Source organism: Phalacrocorax carbo, chromosome 1 (assembly GCF_963921805.1).
Source record: "Phalacrocorax carbo chromosome 1, bPhaCar2.1, whole genome shotgun sequence".
Classification (NCBI taxonomy): Eukaryota; Metazoa; Chordata; class Aves; order Suliformes; family Phalacrocoracidae; genus Phalacrocorax; species Phalacrocorax carbo.
Genome location: NC_087513.1, coordinates 55,455,490 through 55,476,349, shown reverse-complemented (window position 1 = coordinate 55,476,349; position 20,860 = coordinate 55,455,490). Strand labels below are relative to the sequence as shown.

The 20,860-nt window shown below is 42.3% G+C and overlaps 1 protein-coding gene across 6 annotated transcripts in view; it reads right to left on the bottom strand.

Annotated features, from left to right (window-relative positions):
- Positions 1 to 20,860, bottom strand: part of TCF20 (transcription factor 20) — a 135,112-nt gene that overhangs the window by 30,340 nt on the left and 83,912 nt on the right. For 5 of the 6 annotated variants that reach the window (XM_064453249.1, XM_064453273.1, XM_064453268.1 and 2 more), the window contains one exon: positions 9,031 to 14,664. In XM_064453249.1, the coding sequence (XP_064309319.1) occupies positions 9,031 to 14,628 (5,598 nt within the window). In that variant the 5' untranslated portion in view covers positions 14,629 to 14,664. Of the gene's footprint in view, positions 1 to 9,030; positions 14,665 to 19,547; positions 19,675 to 20,860 lie in introns of those variants that run through there. The other variant, XM_064453256.1, reaches the window with a different exon arrangement.

The following is a 20,860-nucleotide window of genomic DNA, read 5'->3' as shown; positions in this document are numbered from 1 at the left end:
TTGACTTTTTTTTTTTTTTTTAAAAATGAACTTGGTTGGCATTGCATCACTTGAAGAGCTTTCCTTTATTATGAATGGTAGAACGTTAGTATAGTTGAAGCATTATTTTTGCTTATTCAGTGATCAAAGGATTCAGGATAATTTTTATTTTAAAGATTAAAATGGAGAAACCAATTTTTTTTTATTTAAAAAAGTCTTTAAAAAGAAAGACAGAGTGTAATTCCAATAATCCATACAATATCATATACCAGAAAGTCATGAATCCTTAACTCTAGAAATTAACCTCTTTCAAACTGAACAAGAAAGATTAAGTAATAATTTTTAAAAAATATTTTCCAATTTTGAAATTTTGCATTTTTGCCTAGTTGTAACCAAGTACAGGCCACCTTAAACACAGAGTCATGGAGCAGAATAAACTTCTGAAGTTTATGAATGTCCTTCAACAGTTATTTGTTAGTACCGCTCTTCTAATGAAGTTGCAGGGATTCAGCTCAAGGGACTACCGACTTGAATTAGTCTAAGTTAAAAAAAGATAGTTCAGTTTAAGTTAACAAAACACAAACAGCACAACAACCCTCCTCCCCAATTTTTGGGAATCTTAACAACGTTTTTGCCAGCACAGCTTAAAAGGATTCAAACTGAACCACCACATAAATGGATTGTATTCACTCGCTATTCAGAATTTTGCAAGGTTTGGCATCTCTACAGTAACAGAGAACTTAAATCTTACAAAAAGGATTGTGTGAGCTTGTGGATAGCCAGACAAAAAGCTCTAAAGCTTTGTTTAGAAATCTCCTGCACAGAGAAGGCCCCATTCACATTTGGAAGAGCTTCTTAGAAACTGAAGTTACTTAAATGTATTTTTAAATGAAAGTTGTACGAAAATTTTGAGGAACCCTGATGCTTTATAGAAAGGCCACAACTGTGGAATGAGCAAGCTCCTTTTTACATACAAGTTTCCAGTGCTTCTGGCTACAACTAATGTAAGTGGTTAAACATCCTATTCTTTCCCAACTCTCTACTGTCAGTAAATCTATTTTCTGTTTTCCTCACTCCACATGCTAGACAAACAGTAAAACATAAAACCACATGCAAGCACAGACATAATGCCCATACTTTGGATAAACTGATGGCAAAGCAGTCTGCCCAGAAATTAATTCCCTGCCTACCCTTCATTTTCCCTCTGCCCCCATACAAAAGGTTGATACTGGAGAAGTCTTTCCTCTTTTCTACTATATCATCTTTATGTTTGAGACCTCAACTAAACTGTACTTCCTGTCATCTGCAATCCATGACCACCAATATGCTGCAAAAATTCTACCTGGTTTCTACTCACACTAAAGCCAAGGAAAGCCAGCTTCATTTCACAAATGCAATCAATGGCTTCCAATCACTCAAGATACTGAAATACATGCCTCAGAAATGTAGATGTGGTTTCTGTCTGCTCACCTCTTCGGCATTTGAGGATTGTGATACCAATATACAGAGCTGCCGTGAGTTACAAAGTGCAGTAGCACTAGTCATTCACACTTCTAGGTCCCTACCAGAGGAAGGCAACAAGCTGAGGTACAACAGGGGCTCCTAGCGGGTTCTCATCTTTGTGGTGGCACACTCCTACAGACCAGGAGTCATGACAGCACAGAGAGTTTCAGTAGCGCAGCAGATGGCAATGCCTTTCTGAGAAAACCAAATCTGAAGCTCATTATTCAGCCTGTCTTTCAGAATTTCTTCTCCATCCGGAATTTCATGCTTCCTTATTTTTGTAACACTGCAGAAGAATATTAAAGATGCTGCCACTTCCTGAGGAATGAAAATGAATGTTAAACTAATTGTACTAAGGACTGTCTTCAAGAAAGAGAGAGCACATTTCCAGCTCAGGCAACTAGGTGTTTGGACACTGTCCGTCAAGGAAAACCAAGAACTCCATCACTTTTAAGGATAATTGTAGGTGCTTCAAGATTCTGTGGCACTCCACACTTGAGGGGTTAAAGCATACTAAAAGCTGTTGCCAGAGATAAAAATAAGCATACAATGTTCTCAATACACCCTTTTTTCCACCACGGCTAACAGGCAGTTTTTAAATCCATTACTGGTGTTGCTTTCCCCACGGTGAAAAATTAACAAGCTCCAGTGTCACTTCTTCCTACTCTGGAAATTTCTCCCTACTATTACAAGGTCTGGGTGTAAGAAACACAGATTTTCCTTCCTCTGTTTGTCAGGCATGTGGTCTCTGAAGCAGCAGATTATTATTTCAGCTGAACCATGACCTGATACAGAACTTCACTTGAGGGGATTTTTTGGAGGGAGATGGGTGGAGAGAAGGTGGGGTGGGGGGTGTCGCGGGGGGAGAGAGACAGTGAGGTTCTGCACATTTTTCTTCTCTGAAAAGAAGGATAATGAATAAAAAGTCAGCATTCACCTCCCAGTACTTAGTAGCACTGTGGGCCTAGAACACTTTTCAAGTGGTGGTGGTCACCTGGGCAGAATTTTGTGTTACAGCTAACGTGATCTAATGGTTATAATTACCAGTGGAAAAGGGCCCTCCTTGTCAGACACAGTAAACATGGTTCAGAGAGAAAGCGGATTCAGATGGCTGGTCTGGCACAAAGATCCCCCACTCTCAGCTAGTCTTCTGATGGATTAGCTAGCTAAAAATCAACCCACTGTGCAAATGCACAGTTGGTAGATCTAGCACAAGGGAAGCAGTGGGAGCAAGCATCTTCCAAAGGGGATAAGTAGAAACACCCCTCTTGACAGCAACTCACTCCTAGCCTGGTTTAGGGATAACAAAGCACACCTGTGCCAATTGAGACATTCAGAGTAAGCTAACACCATCAGACTCAGAGTGCTGCACTACTCAGGTTTCTGGGGCTAGAAACTGTTTTGCTGCATTTTGCCAGAGGTAGCTAACCTTCCACAATTTTCTCCGTTCATATTGATTCCCTAGCTTAGGCATTTGATGAGCCACACAGATAGGAACCTTTTAAAAGCAATTACTTGCAATATGCAGGAGCATTTTTGTTAGGCTTTGATTTCCCAAATCTGAGAATATAAATAGCTTAATTCCTGGTGTTCCCTCTAGACACCTTTCTTTACCCAGTTTACAGCTAGGGTCTGGAATGGTAGAGGTAAACAAAAGAAAATGGTTCTATGAAAGCAACAGAGTAAACAAAATAATATAGATAGGCAATCCTTATTTCCTCTATGGTACAGATTTCCACAGATAAGATATTCTGGGAGATCAACTAGCAGTCTTAAGTGGTTAAGGACAACTTTCTGTGTGAAACCAGAAGCTGTTCTCTGTGAAATCTGGAGAGAATATGTAAACCTACCTCAAGCCCTACAAACTAACAAAGGCACACTCAACATGAGCCAGAAGGCTGCCACTGCCCAACAGTAATGAAAAACTCAGATATTTAAGTATCAATTTGCAAAGAGATGAATATGCATTTAGGTTCTGAACTTCTGTGAGCCCATATGTGGATTTTAAGAACTTTGGAGAAAGTCAGCCTGACCTTCTGAACAGGCTTGTTAACCGGCAGGCAGATTTCTCCTCTTCAGGTAAGCAGCAGGCTTTGAAAGATAATCCATGGAGAGCTGGACAAAATTCCAGATTGGTGAAAGAAAGCCCAAAGTTTCCTTCCATTATGCTGCAGATGATGGGCAGATTTTACCCTTCACTGCTTGTTACTCTGAAGTACTCCTGACTGAAACCCAGGATGATCCTCTCAATAAGAGGCAACAAAGGAAACAGGTTCCAAGGACTTCCTTCCATGTATAAGGATTAAAAGATTTTTCAAGCTGGGAATGAAGCAGAGATTGAGGAGAAAAGCATTAAATTCTTCAGACCTTTTAGAAGAGATCTTTAAAAGGGGGATAAACAAGTTTTCCTTTCACAGGGCACTGTCAGCAGAAACAAGAGCTAGGTTTACTTTTAGCAAGGTCAATTATGACCGGGCAGGGCAGGGGGAGAACCCAAACAAAACAAACGAACAAAAAACCCAGAAGCAATACCTGTGGCTAGGCCAGAGCCTCTGCCTTGGAAAAAAAGTGTTTTATCAAAAAAAATTTCCAAGAAATAGTATACCACCTCCTAGTGAACAGCTTTTTAAAAACAATAGTAAAAACTATCTTCTCAGATTCTACAACACAACCTAACACAATGTTTTCTGCATTGTTCTTCACTTACAGCTTCTTAAATCTAATACTGAGAATAAAGACCATCAATTCTTTTGAACATTAAATCTGCTGACAACTACTGAAGTGACTTCATAATTTTGCCAGTTTCAAAGGTAACCAAGATTTCACCTTGCATGAAAATGAGTTTCTCACAAATAGGAAAACTATGAGATGATAAACAAGGTAGAAAACTGCCTCCTTAAAGGTATTTATAGCAGATGGCATACAACTGTTAGTTCTCCAAATCTATAAATACAATAAATGGTTGACATGACTGTAAGAAGAGAGACCAAATGATTTCCAGAGGAATAACATGGATATATTTTTCCAAACCTGCTGCAGGAATACCTGCTGTAAGATTCCTACTATCGTAAGGCAGAACATCTTATGCCAATTCAAGATTTCATTAGCCTTAGAACCAAAAACGTCCAACCGCAAGAAGGCCAGTTAGCACCCTTACTATTGTTTAACAGGCAGTTTAAGAGAGAAAGACAGCCTACTTGGCAGGTAGGTCCATCTGCTGGGGTATCTACTTTGAACCTCAAAATAAGGAGAAGGATTAAGCCATTCTGTATCTGAAGCAGCCTAATTCATCTGATCAGCTATTCGCATTCTCAGAACCAAGAAGCCCTCTAGAGTGTCCAGAGCAAGAGGAACACCATTAGCCTTCAAGAAAGGCAGATTTTAGCACTTCGGAAACCAGCTGGATTGCTGCTTGGAAGATATACATTCACACCATTTTCAGTCTAGGGTGAAACCTGACTTTAAGGAAAGCTCAAAGCTCACGAGAGTCACTTCACAGTTTGATAAACCTTCTTAAGATAATACCGTCTCACCTCAAATTCTTCTAGAACACCTGGTACAAGTCAACCTTTGAGCAACCTCATGTACATTCTAAGCCTTTCTTGAGATTGACTGCGTTCTCAAAAAAGTTCTCAAAAAACTGCAGTAAGACACAGGCATTTATTCATATAACAAACAGAAAACTTAACATAGCAAGAAAAATTCTTCAAACTCCTTCCTGATTCTGGAAGGCAAACAAAAAAATGGAGTGGGGGGTGGGGAGGGAATCTATAATAAGCTGCCATGTGAGAAAAAAACAGGTGAGTGCATCTGAGAAGAAATGCAGGGCAGGTTACTTATGCCACTACCTCTACATCATGGTTCTATGGTTTATGGTCTTTGACTAGAAGTTTATGTTTCTTATTTCTATACTAGGATGCTGCATAAGCAACAATAATAGAGCCAGATCTCTAAAGAAAATATTTCAACTCACTTAATGGTATGGACTCAGTTTAAATTTGGTGCGCATTTGCCCTTTGTGGGTATTACAAACAATTTACATAGATTTTGAATCATGGCAGTATTTCATTTGCACAGAATGTGCTACATACGTGAATTATTCACTTCCAGGCTCATGTCCCTTCATATGCCATAAACTAATGTCTTTCCTTATCCAGGACCAAATTTAAGTCCTAGATTCCTGTATGCTTGTGCACATGCCTGTCTACTCTCTCCCGCTAGCAAGCAGCTACATGGTTTGCACATCTGCTTTTCCAGGACACTAACACTGATAAGCTGCATGTCGGAGGGAACAAAAAGAAAATGCACTTGCAAAGCAAGGAAGATGTTAAAAAAAAAAGCATACGCAACAAGCACAGGAAATCAGCTGTCTGAGCCAGGAGGCTATCCTCAGGCAGCGGGGCAAAGGAGTCTAGTTCAACAGAGCCTTTCCACTGCCTGGGGATGGCTTCTGGCAGGTACACCTTCGAATACCCTGACCGCCATCTCTGTGTTGCACATAATCCTCCTCTAACTGAAAGGGGGAGGACATACCACTTCCAAAGAATACAGCACTACAATTTGCTACAATAGGATAAAAAGGTTAAGGAAAAAAATGCTAGGAGAAAACCTATTCCATTATTTGTGACAGAAGTAAAAGAGAAAGATGGATTTCTCTTATGGACATAAAGCAGAAGAGCCCAGCATTCAGCGAGGACACCTGTTACTGTGTTTGTGTAACACATAACAAAACAAAGCACTCACAAGAAAATAGTCCCTGCCTCCGAAAGTTCAGAGTCTTACAACTAGATTAAGAATGTACCCAGACAGAACAGTGGAGAACACTGAAAGGCTGCATATTACTTCTCATACACAGAAAGTAAGCAGTATTTCTTACAGCCTTAAACAGGAATGATTAGGAACAAATAATTTAAAAATCAAATTAGGAAACTGAGAGTCTGAGTGACAAGAAAATCAGAAAAAGATGGCAGTCGATGGATGTTAAAGATGATTTAGATTAAAGGCTATGTTTTGAAGTGAGCATCTGAGAACTCACCATAAATTCAAGAACAATTTTTAAGTTTGTGGCAGAAGAACATGAACCTGGAGCAAAAAGTAAGCTCTATGAGACTCTGGAAAAAGTGACCGGGTAACCAAAAACTACCCAAAGGCATGGTATTCCAGGATAAAGGGAAGGAAACCACAAGCAGAACTTCAGTGAACCCTACACAAAAAGCTGGTAGTAATGAACAACAGCCTCTGCAAAAAATAGTGGAAAGGAGGTAATCAAAAAAGGACACAGATGGGAAACAATGGTGAAACAACACTTCAAGAGCAGCACAGCTGATAGTGACAAATGGAGCTGATAGGGAAAGGAAAATGAAGAACTGAATCTGAACCTTAGCTAGGAGAGATCACCGTAAAACACTCATTACAATTGTAGTAGAGCACAATCGAAGCCACAGTGGAGGACAAGAGCCCCACACAATGCACTCAAAGAATTCTGAGATGAAAAAAGGGAAAGGAAATTAAGAGGTAGTTGTGAAGGCAAGGGAGGCCAGAGGCATTTTGTACACTTCTTAAAAAAAAAAAAAAGAAAAAAAAGAAAAAACCACTTGTGTGTACAGGTACTATGAAGAAAAAGAAAAGCTAGGAGTTGAGCAAGTGATTAAAAGAAAGAGGTAGAGAGAAAGGACACAAGGTTCAAGGAAGATAAGGAGATGTTCTTGTATGGTGCCATAAGGGCAGATGAAAGGGTTAAGAAGAGAAGAAAAAAAAAAATCTATTTGCGACAAGGAGATGATCATAACGGTTGGAAGAAAGTGATAAAGGGTAGGCCAAAGTGTATTCAGTCAGCAAGACATCAAGATCCAATGCAGGGAAAGAACTCGATATCAAACAACATGCAAAACCCAAAAAAGTGTTGTGGGTAACTGGCTACTATTTGTTAAGTTTGATTAGGGCCTATCAGCGTAGCATGTTTCTGCCAGGCACACCCCTCTTTGCAGGTACAGAAACACAAAAAGGATTGTTGGAGGACAACTCAAGTGGTTCAAGAGCTTGCGGAGAAGGCATTTGCTACTGGGAGAACAAGGATCAAACTCTGAAAACAGGAAAAAGGGAAAATCAGGCTGGAGTGCTCCGAGTTCAGAATACTGGTGAACTACAAGACATGAAAGAATGGCCACATTGCGAGTGGAATCCAGTGATGGGGATCCCGAAAGAAACCATACAATTATCAGAGATAAGAAATTCAGCAGTTGCATCAGAACAAGCATGCTGGCACGGCTTGATGAAAACCAAATGAAATTAACTGACTTTGTTTAATGAGAGGCTAGAAACAAGAATGCAGGCCAAATCAAGTTAGGGCAAAGAAGCATGTAATTACTGTCAAAGAGCAGTGAGTGAAAACGCAGAACAAGCCAGGAATCAAACCTGAAGAGAAAAGCTCATGGGGAGGAAATGTACATGCTCTATGTAACAATACAGAGCAAAAAGATGATAAAAACTGGATCCCAACACTTTAGAAAAGGAAGAATCTGAACAGAACAGGAAAAAGTCTAGTGCTTCTTCCATGGCCTGACCCAGGACAGAAAGCATAATGCAAAAGGTGAGCATAAATAAAGGGATCAGCATACTGATGATGGCAAAGAGCCACATAACTGTGGTTTTAAAGTGTGAGCTTACGTCTCAGAAAAATCAAGAATAGCCAGTGTCTCCATTCACAACCAGCTGGTTGTGATTAAAGTTCTCCCTTTGTCCCTGCTTTGATTTTACATATTTCTTCTCACTCACTGTATACTCACACTTTGGAGAAAGTCAGTTATCAGTATGATGTGTGGCATAACTTCTACGGAATTAATCAATACTAAATCCATCCACACCTCACTTAAAGCGTACAGACCTCTGTGTGATTCTACTCTATCTACCTTATTCTCCTACAGTTGTATAATACATATTACAGTCACAGAATAACTTAGGTTGGAAGGGACCCCAGCTGAAAGCAGAGCCGAGTTTGAAGCTGGATCCAACTTCAGGAGGTGAACCATGTTGCTTAGGACCTTGCCAAGTCACATTTGTGCATCTCCCAGAACAGATATTCCACGGCTGCTCTGTCATTCCCGCTCCCTCAATCCAATGTTTGACCACCCTCACAAGGAAATTTTTTGCCTAATATTGAATTGGAATTGTCTTTGTCGCAATTTGTGTCTGCTGCCACTTGTCCTTTCACTGTATGACTCCAAGAAGAGCCCTAAAGAATATTTATTATCTAACAGGATAGAATAAGGAGGAGGAAAAAAAGATCATTGTAGTCATGAGAAAACCTTTGGACATCCAGAACTTTTAGTAGGTAAGGAGCATCCAGCTTTTTGATGCCTGAAAGATATGTCTGATCAGATGTGGCAGAGATCTAAATGACATCATCAAAAGGAGATCACTAGAGATTTATTTAAGATGAAAGATGATTGCTTAAGACATGAGAGAAGAACAAGGAAAAATGGTATTCCAAATAGTATATATATCGCAAACAAAACCAAATAATTTTGCGTAGCGAGGTTAGGTACTCACCATCTCTCTTGCAATCTCCACAGCTTCCTGCAGCCCATACAGCCTGCCACAGACCAGGTAGATCCCATTGGCCCAGAGAATACAACCCTCATGGACCCAAAATTCATTGCTGTCAAGAGGTAGTTCAGGAATTTGTAACTCCAGCTCAGTGCCACCTTCTGAAGTGGGCATAGAGGGTTTTGAGTCCAAAGGAGTCTTTTCACCACCACTGCCACCGTCAGTGGTTGCTTTTTTACAAGAAGCTCCCCTTGAAAGTGACCGAGAGGCTCCACTACAGTCCTCAGAGCGGTGCCGCCTCTTAAAGCGGGGATGAGCAGTTAGGCTTCTTTGTTCCTTCTGTTGCTGCTGTTCCTCCTCCTCTTCCGTATCTGTCTTGGAACCATTAGAAGCACTTTTGTGCCGTACCTTGACCTTACTCTGCATTTCTGTGGCCCTCTTTGGAGGCGGGTTCTTGGGCAAGGTGGCTGCGTAATCCTGGGGGTAGAAAGGACCAAAGAGGTCACCCATGTTACGATAGCTGGCCCATTTGCCACACAGGCAGCAAACCAGATGCCCTAAGACAGAAGACTCTGTTACTACAGGGCCCTGCAGCATGAAAGTTGAGGTGGGCAGCACTTTGCTCTCCGCATTGCTAGGAGGGGGTGTTGAAGACCTCTGTCCCTTCCGACCCCTCACCAATTTGTTCTGCTCCTCTTCCTCCGCATTAATGATTGTGCACACAGCGCCTAATTCACACTTGTTTACCACATGAATATAAGGGAAAAAGGACTTATTCTTGGAGTCAGTTTTATCTACAGACTGGGTAGCATATTTAAGCTTGATCTCTGGTTCTTGAGGCTCCACAATCGGAGCAGCTCGTCTAGGCTTCCGCTTCCGTGGCTGTGCTGCAGGTTTTCGCCTCTCCCTCCTTTGCCTCTTCGGTTTTGGCTCACCACCACCTACTCCTTCTGAAGACTGCGAAGGTACTGGTGGGGGCGGCGGAGGCGGTAGCAGTTGCTGCTGTTGCTGCTGCTGCTGCTGCTGCTTCTTCTGCTTGTTCACGCTCCCAATTGGCCTCCCCTTTTTCTTTCCAGAGGGAAAATATCCCTTTGGAGGGAAACCATCAGGCTTGGGTGAAATGTTTGTCACATCTCCATCTTTTTCCTCAGACTTCAGATTTGGTTCAGAAGTAAACACACTGGAAGGGGGAATTGTTTTTGAGTCGGAAAAGGTCAGAGTTCCAGCTCCAGCTCCATCAGACCTTCCCTGACCGCTTGACTTCTGCAACGGTGGTGGTGCTGCACTGGAACCTGCTCCTTCTTTACCAACGCTGGCAGTTTCAGGGACCTCTTTCTTGGTTTTATCATCCTCACTGCTTTGCCACTCTTCTGAAGATCTTGGAAGAGTTATTTCACCAGCTGTATCCTGGCTTGCTGGCCCCACTTGATCTGACATCTCTCCTTTTCTCTTCTCAGCCTCTGGTCCATGTCCAGCTACATTTCCTCCTTCAGGCCCACTTTTAAGGGACAGGATGTCATCAAGAGTAACAGTATCTGCACCAGTTTCAGCACTGTTGGTAGAAACACTTCTCCTAATATTGGGAGATGTAATTTTTTGAACAATAGCTTCCAGTTTTAATCCTCGCCCCTTTCTTGGGGGCAATATTTTGGTCTTAGCCGGGCTTGTGAGGGAAACAGCAGGGCAATTCCTATTATCAGGACTTGGCAGGTCCTTGAAGGAATCTCCCTTTGCAACTGACTTGCCAACATCTTGGCTTTGAGATGAATGGGCATAGGAGTTGTACGTTTTATCAGCTCCTTCTTTTGCTGAAGTCATCAGTCGCCCTTTATCTTCACTGCCACTGTTCTTCATATCCTGTGGCTGTCTTTTGGTAGGGATAGGCGAGATGAAAGAACGGACTCTCCTCCTCATAATTAATGGATTTTGAGGAGACTGATCTTCCTGGCCAGGGAGCCTGAGCATGGCATTACTAGGCTTAGGCAAATCTGTAGATTCCTCTCGTCGATGCCCATCACTTTCTTGAGGGCAAAATCTTTTTTGGTTGGCTGTTCCGAGAGGGCCGCTGCTTTTGGCAGGAGAAGTTTGCCGAGAGAGGTCCCAACCAGATTCGTGATGCTGCAACTTCTGATTGCCATGTTTCAGTTCGGTGCATTTGCTCTGAGTACTGTCACTCCCCATAATGCAGCGCCCAGCTTCCTGGCTTCCAGTATCATGGTAAGAGCTACCTTGAAGGTACATCATTCCATCCTTGTCATTTTTTAAGGGACTCCTTACTCTTTCCAGAAACTGCTGTTGTCTTGGGCTCTTTCTTGCTCCTTCCTGCCTGTGCTGAGCTGCAGCAATCACACCCTGAGCAGTGCTGCTTGCCCAATCTTTGTATTCTTCTTGCTGTTGCTGGTATATCTGTCTTTTGTAATGATACTGGGAATTTAAACCTTGGTTAGGGTCACCAAAAGCATGAGGCCTAGCATTTGTGTGATATGCTGAAGCCAAAGATGGGCCTTCTGAATTCTGAGGGTAAGCAGAATGCAAGGAACCCCTGTTAACTCTTTCAGATAGTGTCATGTGTGGGGTCATGTGATGCAGATCTGTCCCTGGGCCTCTGCTTCTGCCTGGTGACATTTTCAGCTTATCGGCAAGATCCTGAAATTGAGAAGGTGATTTACCCCTGGTGCTTCCAGTTCTGCCAGGTGCTCGTCTCATCTGTGTTGATCTGCTGTCCTGCTGGGGAATGTAGTCTGGAGCAACATCGGAGACTGCAGCTCCAGGGCTAGCGTTACCTCGGAAAGATTCATGCTTGATGCCAGCAGGATGACAATGGTCTCCTGTTTTTTTATTATTGAGACTAGCTGAGCTCTTTGACTGTTCAAAATCTTCTTCTTTTATTTGCCCACTGTGAGCTTTCATCTTTGTTTCCATGGATACTAAACCACCAGGGAGTATTACTGACTGGCTTAAGCCAGGGGCAAGACGTTCACTCCTTCCACTTCTGGCCTCAGGACCCATGTGCCCCATTGGGTGAGGGCCAGGATCTCTGACAAGCTGCCTTAATGGAGATATGTCACAGATCACTGACCTCCTCTCTGAGAGAGCTCCCCCTTCATGGGCAGAAGACTGAGACTCCACATCAAACTTTCTAGCAATAGGGTAATCAGCTAGATTTATCTGCTTCATGTCAGGAGCTGCGCTGCTAGACTTCCTATCCCAGGGACCCCAGTGAGGGCCTTCCAGGAGAGACCCCATGCTTTTATTTAAGAGGCCTCTATTGGTCAATTCATTGGCTTGACTAATTAAGATATTGGGCCTCATGGCTCCCTCCAAACTCCCAGCCATCCCAGAATGCTCCTGTGCATTCCTAGAATACCTTCTGTCTGGATGATGGTGGTACCCCTGTAAGACCTCCTGTAGGAGGCTAGGAAACTTCTCATTCCGGCCCTTGCGCTCACTGTGCCCCGGAAAATCCCCTTTTTCTTGCCCAGAAGGATACTGTGGAAAGCCACCAATATTTCTCTGTATACCAGCTGCTATATTATCCTTGTAACTGTATCTTAAACTGCCAGGAGATTTGGACGGTTCTGTTCTTGCAGGAAAATTTGGCCCAGCAACCGCATGACCAGGCTGGCTGTTCCCCTCTCCATTATGGTTAGTGTTATCTCCACTTTTGCTCCCTTTACTTCCTCCTTGAGTTTCTGGCTGCGCCCCTGCATGCCCAGCTTCTTTCGCTCCACTAGCACTAGCTGGTGCCTGAGTGGCTGTGGAAGCATCATCTTGTGCGGGTTTATCTTGTCCACCTGACTTTTCTACTCTTCCCGTCATGGCTTCCCGGGAGACAATCACCCCAACTGCCTTTTCATTCACTTTTGGGGCATTTTCCACAGCTGCCACAGCTTCTTTCCCATCAGGAGAGGCCACATCTTCCCTAGCTGCAGGGCTGCTGCTGAGTTTTGATGGCTCATTCTGAGAGCCTTGTGCTGGTGAGGAGTTGGATCTCTCTAAGTTACCCCCTTTGTAAGTGGTGTCTGAGCTGGTGCTCTGGCCACTCAGCTGTCTCACCCTTTCGCCATGATCCTCTGAACTACTGGAACAGCCACCATCAAGGGACTCCGCCAGGGGAGACTTGAGTTGCTCCTCTGCCTGAGAGGAGCCTTCTGAGTTGGTGCAGCTGTCGGCCTTCTTTGAAGAGGATGACCTTTTGGAACTTTTTTTCTGAGGTGCCAAGGCATCCGAGAGCAACATGTGCTGGACTGTGTTGGGTAGATTGGCTACTTGAGAACTTAGAGCACTCAGGCTGCTCAGCCCTGGATCTGTGAGCCTTTTTTCCTGCAGTCCTTCCAGCCCAAACCCCTTGAAACTCCCTGCATGAGCATTGGGACTTGGCATCATAGATGGTGTAGGACTAAGCTGAGGCATCATCTGCAGGATTCGGTTTCTAGAACCCATGGACATGTTGCCTTGCCCACACTGGAGATTTTCTCCACCTGGCATGAGTGGAGAAGGGGTAGAGCTGCAGCTTGGAGACTGAACCACAGATGCAGCAGGAGACGGATTTGAGATTGGACTGAAGTTTTGGTGGAACTGCATTGGTGACCTTACAGGAACTTCAGTCTGGCTGTACTGTCCCACTTGACTTTGAAGAGAGAGCTTGGTGGCAGCATTTGAATACTGCATTACATGCTGAGGTGGGTGCTGTTGCTGCTGCCCCTGCTGCCCGCTTTGGGGCAGCTTAGACTGCTCAAAGCTTTTCATCGGTTGAGTCTGAAAGCTGTAGTTTGACTGGGTCCCATATGCCTGTGCATTGGAACCCACAGCATGGCCTTCATACTGTGACCCAGAATTCACGCTGTAGCTTCCATCATAATTCTGTCCTGACTGGCCAAAACGCTGTGGGGAAGGGAAAGAGGAGGAGGATGACGATGAAGGTGGCTGATAGTGTTGGCTGAACTGACCCACTCGTAACTGGTACCCAGAAGCAGAGGAAGGCAGGGTGGATGGACACTGCATTGGCTGCAAGTGTGAGGTGCTAGAAGCAGACTGGCTGGAAGCCTGGGGTAAAGGCTGATGAGACTGATAGATCTGCTGTCTCAGCTGCTGCACCTGCTGCTGCTGGCTAGAAGCTTGCTGCTGATACTGGGCACTCCCTGGAGAAAAAGGACCGGTATAATCCTGTTGATAGTGGGACACACCCCCAAGGGTTGAGTGCTGTGTTTGAAACTGGCCCACATGTCCCTCACTCCCATACTGACTCCCAAAGCTACTCCCTTGAGGGGGCCCATAGCTCTGTACTGGTCCGGAAGGCCTGCGCTGAGGTGGCTGCTGCCCTCCTGACGCCACTGGATCTTTGTTGGCAGCCATATAGTAAAACTCTCCTGCTTCTTTTCTGAAACCTTGGTAGCTCTGATGGCCAGAGCTCTCACCAGGCATTGCTGTAGAGGCTCCTGTTGCTCCACGACGTCCACTGCCAGCACTTCCTCCAAAGCTCTGGAACATCTGGGCCTGCTGGCGGGGGCTGAACTCTTCCAGTCGGGATGAACCGTGCACTTCCTGCGGGTAGCTCTGTTGGTTTCCGTGGTAACTACTTTGCTCCCGAAAGGACTGCATGCTGTTCAGCAGCAGAGCAGCAGCTCAAAAGCCCTCCTAAAGGGGGAGAAAAAGAAAGAGGGAAAAAAGGTATAGCATCCACATCTCCCAGTCACACCAATACAATTGCTCAATTCCACTGTTTTAATAGCAATTAAAATTTAGTATGTGTCTCCTACTTTCTGGTACATCAACGTGTACCCCCTCTCCTTGCAACTTTCCAAACTTCTAGGTACCACAAGTAAGAGGAATCACTCACTCCCAAGAAAATACAAGTGGGTAGCCTACTACCAGTTGGAGCACATTTTCAGCAGTAATATTTCCCCGCAGTCATTTACTAACTGGGTCTGTTTATATGTCCCTGAAGAAACAAACCTCCACCAATATTTTACAAAGCAAAGGAGAACAATACTCACCCTCCAGCTATTCTCTGTGGCTAATACTAGGAGTAATCAAGTATTTTGCTATCATGTTAGAAGATGCAACAATAAGAAGCCTGTAACACAATCAAAGTACTTTTGGATCTACTGTAGGAATGGTATTCAAGGCCCACGTTTCACTCTGGGGATGATCTCTGTTAGAAAACACTCAAGATACAACTGACCAAAGCTCAAACCAAGATACTCCAATGAAAAGGATCTATGGGAACCTGTGAGAGAACTGGCACCAGCATCTTTCAAAGACATCTGCTCCATGCTTTGGTTCCCAACTACTCCAGTGACATTTTTAGGTGAAAACCAACACAGCAAGACAACACATGGTATTTTTTACCCTCATCTACTTCCTTTTGAAAAGATGGGAAGTCAGAGCAAGTCCACCCTATTCAAGCAGAAGGCTCTACAACTTCATCCCTTACGGTTTTTATATTACCCTGAATGAAACTTAACTGAAAATATTTGTCAGCCAGAATAGATATTCTGGAATACCATGTATGATCATCTACATTTACATAATAAACTCCTAAGTAAATGCACTTCGTCAAGGCTCTCCTGTGTACTTCAATCTATTATTCAGTGTGTAGAATCAGGACTCATTCTCAAGGACTGGCCTACAGCTGCAGAATTGTTTGGGGACCCTGGCTAGTCCCTTTGAAAAAGCCTGACACACACCTAGATGTGTTAAGAAAAGTATGGTAATTAAAAGTGTATGCATATACACTGTCTTTTTTTTAAAAAAAATAAATGAAGTCAATAAACAGATGACAAAAGCATTTCATTTCTGAAACACCTTGTGGTTTTCTCTTCCTGAAAACAAACTGCATAAAGCCACCCAGAGAGCCTCCTTCCTTTAAATAAATCTTAAGACAATGGTCACACTTTTCCAGGAAACAGAACCCTGACTCCACAGACTGGAGATTTCCAGGAAGACTTGCCTGCATTATGTTTTCTTGTTTAGCCATGTGTTTTGTTGTCACATTCAGCTGAACCCACTCAAAAATGAAAGTCTAGTTTTACACTTAAAAGTTTTGTTCAAGCAGAAGATCACCAGAGTCTCAAGAAAACAGGCATACAAATGAGGAGATGCAGGTGATGTCTGGCATCATGCTCTTTTTCCATCTGCCTCTTTTTTTTTTGTTACTAATATGCATGTTATATACAGAAGGCTCTAATTCCACCATTAGGGTCTTTCAGAAAGGGATCCTAGTTATATTTGGGTTTCTACTCTCGGTGCATGCAGGCTACAGAACACACACACACAAAAACCCCACTGCAATGCATGTCTCCACAATCCCTCTCTGCCAATGCAAAACCATCTTTTTGTTGCAGCCCTGGTTCATGCAGCTTGATGCCCACAAGAATATTACTGAAACATTAGAATCAGAAGGGAACTTTCAAATTCTTGATACTTCCAATTCTGTCTTTCCCCTTCTAGGAAGTCAACTTTACTGCTGTTTTCATCTTATACTCTAATCTTTTAGGTGTCATATTATAAGTGAGGTCTGCTGTTCTGCTGAACTTCCACTTTTTTAGCATTTTAAAGACCACATATATTACATGAATAACACTTCTACGAAGGCCACACCATGCCAATTTGTCCAGTTTGGTTTTCTTATGGACAGAACCTCCTTTTGGTGTTTCATCAGTTTGATACTCCTGCCCCTCAAAACTGGGATACCTAACGCAAGCTTCTTTCTCCCTTTTTGTACCACTTGCTTTTAAGGTGAAAAATTGGACAAAAAAATAAAAGCAGGACAGAAAACACAGAAATAGAAGGACATTATCAAACTAAAGGTAAGCAAACAACTACTGTAACTGGCAGATGCTAGAAAGCAGCTTCCCTAGATAAGCAGTCTGGGGCTCTGCAATCAGCAACATTCATGTGGTGTGGAGACTGCATGCACACCCTGGCAGTCACGTGCTTCGCATCTTCTCATAAAAGCAACATTTCCATCTTCGTCACAGGCTGTCTCTCACAATCTCAGACTGGTTTTTAAATATGACTTTAATAAAGCTTACTTTGCATAGTCTGAACAAGGTCTCAGGAAGCCTGTTTTGCATTACATCATATGAAAACTTTCATCACTGATGATATTCATTCTTTTATAATAATACTAACAAAGGTTTGAAAACTGCTAACATATGTTAACAATGCTAGGAAACATTCTCAAGACCTCCTCACTATTAAAAAAAAGAATAATTTTAATTACATAATGGAAGAAACAGCACAAGATGCTTTAAAGTACTTTTACGAAGAGAGGTCCAGTAAAGGTCAACCTGAGGCATGGATTCCTATCCTCCACAATGTCATGCAACCACATAGTGTTTTAGTCCAGAAAATATATACGCTAACTCAAAACAGAGAGAAAATGTTTTTCTCCTTAATTTTCTTTTTCTTTTTTTTTTTTTACATCTTGGATTCTACCCTGAAAAATAAATACAGTTTTCAACAGGAGAACTTAAATTGCTGGTGCCCTAAGCAAACGCTTTCTGTTTTCAAGTCTCCTACAGAACAACACTTGCTTTGAATGTCTCACAAGGAGCCTAACTTGAGTAACACAGAGCAGAACAGCAGGAAAAAAAAAAAAAAAGGTATTTCAGTAATAACAGGAGTAAGAAAAGATAGAACGTACTTCAATCCATTACATCACTGATAACTTAAGACATATAGCACATTTCCTGTCATTAATGTACTATAAACACAGGACTATTACAATTACTATTGTAATAATCTTTCTTAATAATAACAGCACTATAAAGTGCTTAGATCTAAGTGCTATGTTCTCAGCAAAACCACTGAGAAAATTCCATGGGCAAGCCTTGTTAATAAAATACATTCAGACAGATGAGGCCTTCAAAGTCTACCTAGATCCACAGGAAAAAAAATTTTTCAATTAAATTTTTATTGAAAGCCTTTAAAGAAAACATTTTCAGCTGGCACATACTCCTCCATATGCAGGAAACTCAAGAGAACGATACACTAGCTGCCAACTAGAGACTACAACAAAATCATATACAACTCCATAATGGTGGTAGATATCCATAATCCCATCCCCAGCAGAAGGGGCTAAATTCTACCTCCAAAAGAGTGCTCCATTAACAGCCACAAATTCCACACATTTACAGTGTTTTCCAACACACACACCCCCCAAAAACATCCAAAGCCTTCCCCATTTATTCAAAGGAAAGGTAAGATTCTGGCACAGCTTTTACTACTCCGGTGTCACACCTATACTCTCACTACATGGGCACCCAGCTCTATCAATAGAGCTTCATGATTCTCCTCAAGTATTTATAGCCTTCAGCTGTAGAGCCATCCAAGCACATCCACCTAGAGATTACAGACTACATTCACTAGTCTAAGCAGTTTCACTGTGCTCCAGTGCTTTTGTTTCTTTCCCAATAGCCCAGTAATCAAAATTTGCCGCCTTCAACCTTGTAGGAACAAAGGAAGCATATTACAAGCTTGCCTGGCTGATAAAGAAACAGACTCAGTGACAAAATCACTGCACATAAGTCATGGATAGAGAGAAGCAGCTGGTCCTCTTATCCATATCTCAGACTTATTTGTGAAATATCTGAAGTTATTTCGGGCAGTCTTTCAACCCACATTTTCTCCACGTGAACTTATTTTTAAGCACATCTACAATACAGATTTTTGTTTCGTGTTTAATTGTCTGAAACAGCCTTGTAGAACAACTTTGTTAACATAGTTTTCCTCAAAATATGGAGCTACTGCATTCTGATCCTACTGTGAGCAAGATTATTAAACGGTAGTCAACAGCATGTAAGCATTTTTCAACTGTTCCCGCATGCGTGAGACTGTCCCCATCCATTGCTGATTAACAGGGTTCATCAGTCCTCCCACACCAAGATCACTGTGTGAAATGGTCTTCTGCAACATACTGTGCTAGGTTTTTTAAATCCATATATATCTTTATAACTTTTTTTGTCCCAGTTATCAAAGACCGGACAAATGCAGGACAGCTGCCCAGATTTTCCCACATAACACTGACGCCAGCATAGTAGTGCAGCACTACAGAGACAGCTCAGAACAAGTGAGCTAAAACCCAAAATACTGTGGGGATACACTTAATTCTTAATAAGCCTATAAAGGAGCAAACAAAACAAGCATCACTTAATTCTGTAGGAGGTAAGTGAGGTCTTTCTGCTTCGTTAAATTTTCTTTAGATTTGGGTTGACTACTGCGACCCATCTGTGCAGAAAAGTCTCAGGCAGCAGTCAAATGGAATATATTTTCAGTAATCTGTCAAAGACCTCTCACTTCCTAGCATGCTTATCAGGAAAGAAAACATAGTTACAAGCAGGTGACAAACAGTAAGATAGAATTTTCCATAGTCAAAAAATGTACACAAACAAGTAGGGTTTTTATAGTGTCCAGGCTTCTGATTAAAATACTTGCCAAATGCTATGCCAGTAACAGATATGCATATATCTCTGTAGCCATTTCTAGTCACAACCCATATAAAACACAAAAATTACCATTTTTGTCCTTCCTCACTGTATCTTCTTAAAATAGTAGAGCACACCCACAACCAAAAAAACCTCACCAAGAACTTCAGTATAAGCGTAGTTTGTAAGTAAACAATCCCCGGGATCTGAAATAAGCCTGAAATACAGGAGAAAAAAAGGTTTCCATGTATGAGTATCATTTCCATTGTCAAGGCCATGTAGCTAACCCTCATTTCTGCAGGTGCACAGTTATTACTTGCACACCTGAGCAATGGCTGGGAATAAACTGATCTTGTTTTAGTTCTGGAGGAACATTACCCTGCCTGCCACTTTTAAGAGAAGGCAGATCAGCTATGCCACAAGTATATGAACTGAAGGATCAAACCTAAGACTGCATTTAACAAATTAACAGATTTAACTTATTTCTTCTACATTTTATGCATTTTTAAAAGAAAGGGGAAACTGGTTTTACTTTTCAACCTTAGGTGTTACACGGAAGTAAACCAAGACAGCCAGCACTTCAAAAGGTCACCAGTTTGTCCAAGTATAATACTTCTTTCAAATAGTTGTGGTTACCCTGAACTGCAAACAGATTTTCTTCACACCTTTCTATAAAGCTGTTTCAGATCCTGTTCCATTAAAAGTTACTTTTGCATACTAGAAATGAACAGAATGATCTAAGACATGGGAAACTCTGATATTGTCTTATTCACCACCTCACTTCTAGAGGAATCTGCAGTCAGACCTCGCTCTCACCAAGCCATCATAATTTATTCTAGCAAAGCAGCCTTACTATACGACTCCAAGTTTAAACAGTATACAATTAATTTTCATTGAGAGTGCCAGAACCTGGTGAAGTAGGTAAAGTATCTTGGAAAGTACATAAAAATAGACTTTAAAACCAGAATACTGTGTTACTGAAAACTGAATTTTACGTTCTTAAAAAAAAAATCACAACATGATGTCTTCAAAACATCCATATGCAGTTGTTATACATGCTTAAGTGTCTAATAATAACACATATTAGCAACATGTCTTGCAAATCAGCACTAATACTGGCTTTGACATAAAAAATGAATTTTGTCCTGCCCAATAAAAAACATCAACAAAAGATTCCTCCAATGAGTTAAAGTTGGCGGGAAACTTAAACACGGTGAAGCCGCAAGCAACACTCAGTGGTCGAGGAGCACGGTGGCAACAACGTTAAGTTCCATGGCTGAGCACGTGTTGAGGAGGAAAGGGGGGGTTCCTGGAGCCAGGGAAACCCATAGGGGTGCAGAGAGGTCCAATGGGAGCCAGCAGATCTCATGAGCAGGGCTGACACGGAGGGAGCTTTGCCAGGA